The sequence below is a fragment of the Martes martes genome (genome assembly GCF_963455335.1).
Source record: "Martes martes genome assembly, chromosome: 18".
NCBI classification, from domain to species: Eukaryota; Metazoa; Chordata; class Mammalia; order Carnivora; family Mustelidae; genus Martes; species Martes martes.
This window is the reverse complement of record NC_137906.1, coordinates 21631038-21639975: the sequence shown is the minus strand read 5'-3', so window position 1 is coordinate 21639975 and position 8938 is coordinate 21631038. Positions and strand designations below refer to the sequence as shown.

The following is an 8938-nucleotide window of genomic DNA, read 5'->3' as shown; positions in this document are numbered from 1 at the left end:
TTTTAGAACGCGACGCCAACTGAGCCTTATAATGTATAGCCTGCACTTCTGGGCCTTTATTCTGTGCCAGGCCTGGTGCTAAGCACTTTGTACTCGTTGTTTTTAACCTCTAGGAGGAGCCCTCGAGACAGGGATAATCATTCCCATTTCTCAGATAAGAAAACTGAGGCTCAGAGATGAGAATGGACTTCCTCAGGAGTCTCGAATAAGCGGCCAGATTCAGACTTAAATGCAGATTCTACCAAGGCGGCTGGATTCCCTTCTGGCTAGCAATGGCTGTGACATGTGTCCCCAGGCATGAGGCCCCAGAGCCTGGAGGAGAGGCCTCAGCACTGGCGTTGATGGCAGAAGTGGCTCCTCAGAAGCCGGGGGGACCCCCTCATATGCCCAAGGCTAGACAGGAAGGGGCTGGAGTGTGACTAGGAGGCTGAGTTCAGATCCATGAGCTCATCTCCACCAAAAGGCTGACAGAAAACAGGTCGTTAACTGCCCGAATTAAAGCTATTCCAGTAACGTGGACTATGTATGCCATTTCACCCATATGCCCACACATCTGGCAAGAAAAAAAAAAGAGAGAGAGAGAGAGAAGAAAAAGAAGGAAGAAAAAGGGCCACCCTCTCACATCTCCACCCTCAGAGAAGCCACTCCAGAGCACGGCCTGGGTTGGGAGGAGGGAAGGACCTCTCTCTGTCTTTTTATTAAAGCCTCTGACTTCCGGTGATGTCCTTGCCAGCTGAGGGTGGAAAGGCGTGAGATGGTTCCAGAACACCTGGGAGGCTTTGAGTGTGCTGCTGCTCATGACCAGGAGACCCCAGCAAACTGAAGCGTTAGTGACTTGTGAACGAGGAGCTCTGATGCATGTTCTAGAAGGACACAATGGGGGAGAACATGAGAGGCCACGAGCAGCACCAAAGACTACTGGGGTCATCCTCCAGATGTCAAGCTGCTAAGCAGAGCTCCCTAGAGAAGAGAAAGAACCTCTGACTCTTTGGCCCCAACACTCCTCTCTTCTCCTTCTGTCCTTCACCTCTCCATCCAACCCCAATCCCCCACTCATCTCTCTCTCCATCCACCATTCCCCATTCCCCCCCCCCCACGCATTCACCATCCATCCATCCAGGTGTTTCCACCCACATATCTACCCATCATTCTACCCACGCACACATTCTATTCACCCATGTGTCTGCCCATCTGTCTCCCCTCATTTACCCATCCACCCACTCAACCCTCTTCCACCTAACCACTCAGCCCCCATTTAAACTTCTCAGAAGCAAGGGACCCACTTGTTCACTTCTATCCTCCAGCCCCTACAGCAGTGCCAACACCTGCGAAGTGCCTGATAAACGTTCGGTGAATTCGTCCATCCATCTATCCATTCATCCATTGACCTACCCCCTCCAACCACTCACCCACTCCCCGACTCGACATTCTGCCCACATACAGTGACCTATCATTCAAGGGGCAGTTCAAAGATCTGTAGGCTTCCATGTTCTTGAAGACGAGGAAGGAAAACTCTTTTGGGACCACGGGGTGCTGCCCAGGGGATGAGAGGGTGTTGGTTCAGGATGAAATTCTCAATCAAGTGCATTTGGGAAGGAGCAGGAAACCAGGGCCCTCACAGAGCATCTTGTCCAAGGCCCCCATTTGACAAGTGGGGAGAAAGGCTATCTATCAGGTTGCACAGAGGCTAACTATCAGATTGATAGCAGGTTAGCTGTTAAGGCCCAGGGCTTTCCTGCTACTTCAAGTTGCTTCTGACACCAAAGCCCAGCTGGGAGAGTTCAAATGTCCCAAAGGCCCTGGAAGGTCAGCTGCCTGAGGTTAAGAACAGTGGCTTGTTCTCAGCTGCACTGTGCCACCGGTCTTGGTCATGAACACCGGAAGCAGCAGCCCCAGAGAGCTGACCATCGCTAAGACCTGGTGGACCCGGGAAACACTAGACACTCAATAAACAGCTGCTGTCAGCGCCTTCTCTGCCCTCCCCACGACGCCCTCTCTCCTTCTCCACATCTCCTCACATGCACAGATTCTTCTGGACTCCCTCAGCCTCAGCACCCTCTTCCTGCTTACTCGGCATCACCCCCACCCCCAGGAGCGACCGCACAGCATTCAACTGCCGACTCCCTCCCGAATCCAGTTTCTACCACCAGCCCAGACGCCCCCGATGAGTTCTGAAGCCCTATTTCCAACGACCTACATGGTCTCTCCACCTGGTCTTCCCAGGGGCTCCTCAAACTCAATCTGTCCAAAGGTGGGAGCACAGCTGCCATGCTCCAGGAAGACTGAGGAGGCTGGTGTGACTGAGAACAGAGAGACAAGGTGAGGAGTTCTAGGTAACGAGGTCATAGACACAGTGGGGGTGGGGGGAGAGGCCCCGGAAGCAGCCACTGAAGGACTTTGGCTTTTCCTTTGAAACGGGGAACAAGGTTGGAGTTCAGAGCAGAAGCCTGACTTCATCAGAATTAAGTTACAGAAATCAGAAACGTGGGGATGGGTCATCTGATTTCCTCTTTTTTTTTTTTTCCCCTACCATTTCTACTCAATGACCAAACTCAGTTTTCCTGGCCTTTATTTCTCGTCTCTGCAACTCTTCTCATCTCTATTATTACTGTGACAATTCAGGACCCGATAATCACAAGCTTAGTCTCTTGGCATGATTGCTAACTGGGCTCCACTTCTCATCTCCCCTTTCCAGCTCACTCTCCCCACTGACCACCGGAGTGACTGATCTAAGATTACAACCTCCCTTGCTCAAAGCTCTTCAGGGACTTCTGATCTTAATAAGGCATGCATGCATAAGGTCTCTGAGTAGACCTTGGCTCCCATGCCTCCGTACTCCAGCAACTCAGCTGCTTCTGACCCCACTTTCTCTCCTGCCCTAAGACCATACACTGACATACCCCCATTCACTCTACTGAAACTCACCTCATGCCTTTGCTCATTCATACAAGCCCTACCACTTAGAATACCCTGACCAACCCATTGTTTTTCTGGAAGATTCTTTCTTTAGATGTCACCTCCACCAGGAAGCTCCATGATTCCTTTCCCTCCCATCCCAAGGCTGGGGTAAGTGCTCTTCTTGATGTTTCCAATTCTATCACAGGCACGAATCCATATCATGTTGTAATTGACCATCTACTTGACTGGCAACACACTGAACTGTGAACTCTTCAAGGGCAGAGACCGTATCCTTCATTTCTGGGTCCCAGGCTCCTAAAACTGGGCCTGGCATAACCTGTGAACTCTAAATGTTTGGTTAACACGGAAGGGGCTTGACAGTGTGGACTCAGTATATACCTTGTCACGAGGGGATGGCAGGAGGTGTGCCTTAGTACGGGTACGGTTTCTGTCCGAACTAGAGAAGGCAGAGGGAAAGGGGAGGGCTGAGAATTCGGAATTCGAGGATCAGAGCAGGAGAGACTCGGACTACACGGTTTTCAAATCCCCCTACCCTGCTAGGACGTTGTCAAACCCTCGCTAACCCTAACCCTAACCCTTGAAGCTTCACTCACCGGGTGTCGGTGCCTCGGGTCTTGAAGAACACTGGAAGTAGAGGCCTGAGTCAGAGAAAGTGTTACCCCTACAGCCAGAAAGAGATGTGGCTAGGGAGAAAGGTGCTGAGGTGTTCCTGGCCAGCAGTGAGGAGTGGGTACTGGGTGAGTTGGAGGGCAGGAGCACTGCGCAGTTCAAGGGCTGGCTGTGAGATCGGGGAGACGGGCTCAGATGGCTGGAAAAGTCAGCTGTGGTTGGGAGGGGTTAGGGACTGGAACTCGGGGTATGGTGGGGTCTCTGGACACAGTGGTCCTGGAGTAGGGGGGTCACCATGTTTGGATATCTGAGTCCCTCGGTCTTGGGTCTGTTTTTCCTTGGTGGGCACAGAGTTCGTGGGGTAGCCAGCGATAAACAAGGCCTCGTTGGTAAGCTCTGTGCTGATCCGGGTCAGGAATTCCTCAGATCGGGATAATGAAACCTTCTGCAAAAGGGGAAATCACAGGGGCTCAGCCTGGGAGTTCCCACAGGCGAGTCCCGGGTCTGGGGGCTCCCAGGCTGGGAGCTTGGGGTCTGAGGTCCGAGTCAGGTATTGGAGGGCTGATGCTTGAGATTTGGCAGAGAAGGCACTGGGCGTGGGGGGCAGTCTTGAGGACCCCAGGGCCAAAAGTGCTAGAGGCTTATGGGCTCAGGGCTGAGGCTAGAGTCTCAAGAGTGGAAGTGTGGGTGCCCTTGGCCTTGGAGCTCTCCATCCACTTCGGCTCACCCCCATGCTCACCAGACTTCCACCAGAGGGGGTTGCCGCTTGGGACATCCCGCTGCCCTTTTTCTCCTCATTTCTGGTAGGTGTGGATGCCATCCCCCTGGAAATAGGCGACACCTGTGTGAGGCTGAGAAACCAGCCTCTAGCTCCACTTCTCCCAGGGGTCCTCTCCTTCCTTCCACCCAACGCCCTACCCAAGACAAGGCAGCAAGTAGGCTTGCTGCCCCCGACCTGACAGACGAGTTGAAATCTTGGGCAGGAGGGAAACAGGGAGGGCTAAGGAGCCCTTATTTAGGTCTCAGGGGATGGGGAGTAGGAACCGGGGAAGAAAGCTGGAAAGAGGGGAGCCGGGGGTGGTGCAGCCCCGTTGCCAGGATATCAGGGATTCTAGAACCAAAAGCGGGGGCCGGGGGAAGGGGGCGGCATTTTCCCAGCACGTCGCATTCGCTCCTCTGGTCTCCGTTCGACCTCCTTTTGGATCCCTCCTTGGGGATGGTGACCCCAGCGCCAGAAGTCTGAGACACAGAAGATCACATAGGGTGGTGCCTGGGACCGAATCCTCCTACCACTAGGAGCGCGCCAGAAGCAACCCCGCCCTCGCCCGCCTTCGAGCCTCTCTAGCCGCCTTCTCGCTGCCTGGAGCCGACGAGAGCAAATGAGGCCGGAGGTAGGGGGTGGGGCAGGGGAAAAAAAAAAAAAAACCAAACCTGTGGGCTGTACTACATAACCTTACCTCTCGGGGACGCGTAGACCCAGGACGCGGGGTCATGTTCTCTCCTTGTCCTTGTCTCCAGGAGGATATACCCTCCGGAGAAAGGATAGCAGAATCATTCGTCGAGGCCTCCTTCTCTTCTGACCTCGCCTTCTCGGTTCCCCCCTTCGTTAGGCGCCGAGGCTTCTCCACCCCTCTCCTCCTTCTGCATTTGGTACGCGCCGATTGAAAGGGGCGGAGGGAGGAAAAAGGAAGCGGGCACGTCTTAAAGGGGCCGCAGCCATTTTTAGGCTTCTTTTTTTTCCCTTCTCTGTTGCACACCCGGGCGCAGCTGGGGGAGATCGGGTCAGCAGCTGGAGGCGGGAGGGCCTGCCCCCGGGGGAGGGCGAGCTGTGCGCGCCCCTGCGCCGGACGCATCTCGGAGCCGGCCCATGCTCCGGCGGGCTGCGAGCGCTAACACCGGGGCCGGGCGGGGACGGCGGGGGCCTACGCGCTGTGGTCGCGGCCGATCCGCGGGGCCAGAGGGTGAGGCCGCGCGGCGGGGCTGGGACTCGGTTGCCACCTCCAGATCGGGCCCCGGGCGGCAAGGGGGCCGCCGCGATGCCAGGCGAAAATATCTTCCTGTTTGTGCCTAACCTCATCGGTGAGTTGCCGCCCACGGCTCCGGGCTCAAAGGGGAGGGCGAGGGGGCTTGGCCGGGGTCCCTGATCCTACTCTTGTCTGCCCCCGTCCTTCCCAAGGTTATGCCCGGATTGTCTTCGCCATCGTTTCTTTCTACTTCATGCCCTGCTGCCCCCTCACGGCCTCCTCCTTCTACTTGCTCAGCGGACTTCTGGACGCTTTCGATGGACACGCTGCTCGAGCCCTTAATCAAGGTGACAGACACCACCTCTCAGCCAGCCTTTAGGCCCAGCCACCCTCTGTCCCCTTTTCCTGACTCCTCAGGACCTCGGGGCAGGCGGGAACTCGGGAACCTGAGGGCTTCGTCCCTTCCATCACTGTAGAGAGCAGAACAGAATGGCCTCCTTTCCTAGCAGAAAGGATTTAAGCTTTGCTGTTGAGAAGAACTTCCTGACAGGGTGTGGGGTAGCAAGACTGGACATGGCAGTGCTGGAGGTCTCCTTGAGGAAAAATGCGTTCACCAGGTGATTCCTGGGGGGCTGCTGTGTGCCAGGCACAAGGAAGAGGGGTTCCAGAAGCCATGTTTTGGGGGAAAATGGAGAGGGAAGAAGGATGGTTTCTGCAGGGTCCATTAATTTTTTTAATCTGGTCTCCAAACCCACCTGCCAGACCTCCCCGAAGAGTTTAGTCAGCTTGTCTTGAGTCCTGGACCCTTGGTTCTGGGGTTGGTGAGCAGCAGAGCTAGCTTCCATGACTCCTCATTTCATGTGGCGGTGACCCCTGCCCCTTGACCTCACACCCCACAGACAGCAGCACCCTGTTTGCCTCTCCAGCCCGGGGACGGTGCACATGTTCAGTCTTTAGACACTGCATCAGAGTGACACACCAGTCATGGTTCCTGTCACAGACCCAGGGCCCCCGATGGCCCCCTCCCACCTAACACCCCCCGTTTTTCAGGGACCCGGTTTGGGGCCATGCTGGACATGCTGACGGACCGCTGCTCCACCATGTGTCTGCTGGTGAACCTTGCCCTGCTGTACCCACGGGCCACCCTTCTGTTCCAGCTCAGCATGAGCCTGGATGTGGCCAGCCACTGGCTTCACCTGCACAGGTTTGCGGCAGGCTGAAGGGGACGCTGCAGTGGGGAGGGCTGAGGCTGTGTGGGACGGTGCCCGATCCTGTTCACGGGTGCATTAAGCAATCCCACCAAGTCCAGATTGGATAGTCCGGAAACTTCCAGATAGATAAGTCGGCTGGGGGCTTTGGAATGTGGTATTCAAATCCTGACTCTGCTGGGTCGTTACCAGCGAGGTAGTTGTGTTGCTTTGGGCAAGACCTCAGTTCTTCGCTGAGCCCCACTCAGCGGGGCTTCTGTTCTGCTCAGTAGAGGCAATCCCAGCACCTAACCTCATGGGGGCTCATAGGAAGGTTCGATGGACGTGAGTGGCAAGGAGTGCTTACGGATTCCCCCTGCTTTCTCCCCAAGTTCTGTGGTCCGGGGCAGTGAAAGTCACAAGCTGATTGACCTGTCTGGAAATCCGGTGCTTCGAATCTACTACACATCCAGAGTGAGCATTCCCGCCCCGCCCTGATTCCCTCCGCTTCTGCCAAGCCCTGGGCTGAGCCCTGGTCCGAGCCCTGGTCCTGGGTGAGGCGAAGGCCCCGGGCGCGAAGAGGGGACGCACCAACCAAGAGGAGATGCGTCTGGGAGGCCGGGAAGCTGAAGCGGGAAGGAGGATTGGTGGGGAGGGAGGGTCGGTGTGTGGGCAGCAGGAGGGAGGGAGGGAGGGAGAAGCCAGATTGGCCTTCGAGCCAGTTCTCAACAAGCCTTAGTCCACGTGGGCTTTATTCTGGGACCACAGAGAGTGTCTGAAAGGATTTTTAAAGAGAGAAGCAATACCCTGAGCTCTCTCTTTCACCCTCACTCACCCCTGCACGCCTCTATTTCCGGTAGGTATGGTTCCTCCACCCGCAGAAGGCTCTGGCCCCTTGTCCCTTAGCTGGGGGAGGGGCGGCACTGCTTAAGCAGCCCTTTTGCTCTCTGTGCAGCCTGCCCTGTTTACCCTGTGTGCTGGGAACGAGCTCTTCTATTGCCTCCTCTACCTGTTCCATTTCTCCGAGGGACCATTAGGTAGGAGGCTTGGGGCTGGGCGGGAGGATGGGAGGGGGTCCCGGCCTGCCCGGGGTGATGATGATGATGATGGCCTGGAGCCCGAAGACTCCCGGTCCTCCTCTCCCTCACCTGCATCCTGTTTTCTCTGTATCGCCCGTGCTCCCTTCCGCAGTTGGCTCTGTGGGTCTTTTCCGAGTGGGGCTCTGGATCACCGCCCCTGTCGCGGTGCTCAAGTCTCTCATCAGTGTGGTCCACCTGGTCACAGCCGCTCGCAACATGGCCGCCCTGGATGCGGCGGACCGAGCCAGGAAGAAATGACCCCGGAACCTCCAGCCCCTGGCCGCCCACCTGCCCTGGGGAGTCTCGCCGGGCTATTCAGCTCCCCTCTCCCTCCTGGGAGGGCCCAGGCTCCCGTCTTCCTAATGTGCTGTCCAGCCTGCTGAGAAGGGGATTGGCCTCCCGGGTGATGCCATGTTCTCCGAGATCCTGAGGACCAGTCCCACCCAGATTCCCAAGGACCTGGACTTCCAGTCAGGGAGGATGCTTCGGAGGCCCCGCCCCTACGGGCAGTGCTCCCGGGAGGCCGGGAGGCCACGGGACCTGGCATTGGCGCACCTGCTGGCTCAGCCCAGGGATCTGGCTTGGCCTGGGACTTGGGACACTCGAGTGAGGGAGATGGGCTAGGGGCTAGGTTTCTCAGAAGGCGGGGAGTCAGACTGTACCCCTGGCCCCAGGAAGCCTGGGGTACCCCGGCTAGGAGAGAAGGGGGCGTGTAGATCCTTTCCCATCCCAGTCTCCTGTGTCCAGTCTATCCCGGCTCTGGAAGCCTCCATAATAGGGGGTGTGGTGGTGGGGGAGGAGAGGGCTTCGTTCTCCAGGATTTGGTTTCCTTTGAGATACTCTTGGACCAGGGCCTGATTGAGGGGAGCTGGTGGGGGGGGAGGAAGATCCATCTGGATGCTTTTCTCCTAGTTGTGTCCTCACTGGCTCTGCCTGTCATTCCACCATGACCTCAGAGTGAGGCCCTCCCTGCCACCCAGGTCTTTGCCCACCTGCTTTACTTTCTTTATGACATTGTCGCTGGCTGTCTCCATTTTTTTGGATACCTCACGTTTTCTACTCCCACCAGAATGTAAACTCCCTGAGGGCACAGACTTTTCTTGTTCCTTCTCTATCCTCACAGTGAAGATGAACCTTAACCTGGCACATCGTAGCCGCTTAATAAAAGTCACGAACAGAT

General features: G+C 56.4%; 2 protein-coding genes across 2 annotated transcripts; one reads left to right on the top strand and one right to left on the bottom strand.

The window, feature by feature from the left end:
* Positions 1–658: 658 nt before the first annotated feature.
* LOC308359341 (putative protein T-ENOL) lies at positions 659–5168 on the bottom strand. The gene is made up of 6 exons (XM_080830351.1): positions 4986–5168; positions 4268–4352; positions 3823–3973; positions 3513–3543; positions 3298–3355; positions 659–863 (listed from the first exon to the last, which is right to left on the bottom strand). Exons 2-6 carry the CDS (start codon positions 4346–4348, stop codon positions 828–830), a joined length of 357 nt encoding a protein of 118 aa, XP_080686477.1. The 5' UTR covers positions 4349–4352; positions 4986–5168; the 3' UTR covers positions 659–827.
* A 107-nt stretch (positions 5169–5275) lies between these two features.
* CDIPT (CDP-diacylglycerol--inositol 3-phosphatidyltransferase) lies at positions 5276–8938 on the top strand. Its single transcript, XM_080830350.1, has 6 exons — positions 5276–5607; positions 5705–5839; positions 6543–6696; positions 7072–7153; positions 7635–7716; positions 7871–8938. The coding sequence occupies exons 1-6, from the start codon at positions 5565–5567 to the stop codon at positions 8014–8016; spliced, it is 642 nt and encodes a 213-aa protein (XP_080686476.1). The 5' UTR covers positions 5276–5564; the 3' UTR covers positions 8017–8938.

Bases quoted from the DNA above. Each gene is read 5' to 3' on its own strand.
- LOC308359341 (XM_080830351.1), bottom strand. From the start codon at position 4,348: ATGGCATCCACACCTACCAGAAATGAGGAGAAAAAGGGCAGCGGGATG. The intron at 3,974-4,267 runs GTGAGCATGGGG...CCCCTTTTGCAG, and splicing joins CCCCCTCTGGTGGAAGTCTG to AAGGTTTCATTATCCCGATC. The intron at 864-3,297 runs GTATATACTGAG...GTGTCCTTCTAG, and splicing joins TGCCATCCCCTCGTGACAAG to AACATGCATCAGAGCTCCTC.
- CDIPT (XM_080830350.1), top strand. From the start codon at position 5,565: ATGCCAGGCGAAAATATCTTCCTGTTTGTGCCTAACCTCATCG. The intron at 6,697-7,071 runs GTTTGCGGCAGG...TTTCTCCCCAAG, and splicing joins CACTGGCTTCACCTGCACAG to TTCTGTGGTCCGGGGCAGTG. The intron at 7,154-7,634 runs GTGAGCATTCCC...CTCTCTGTGCAG, and splicing joins GAATCTACTACACATCCAGA to CCTGCCCTGTTTACCCTGTG.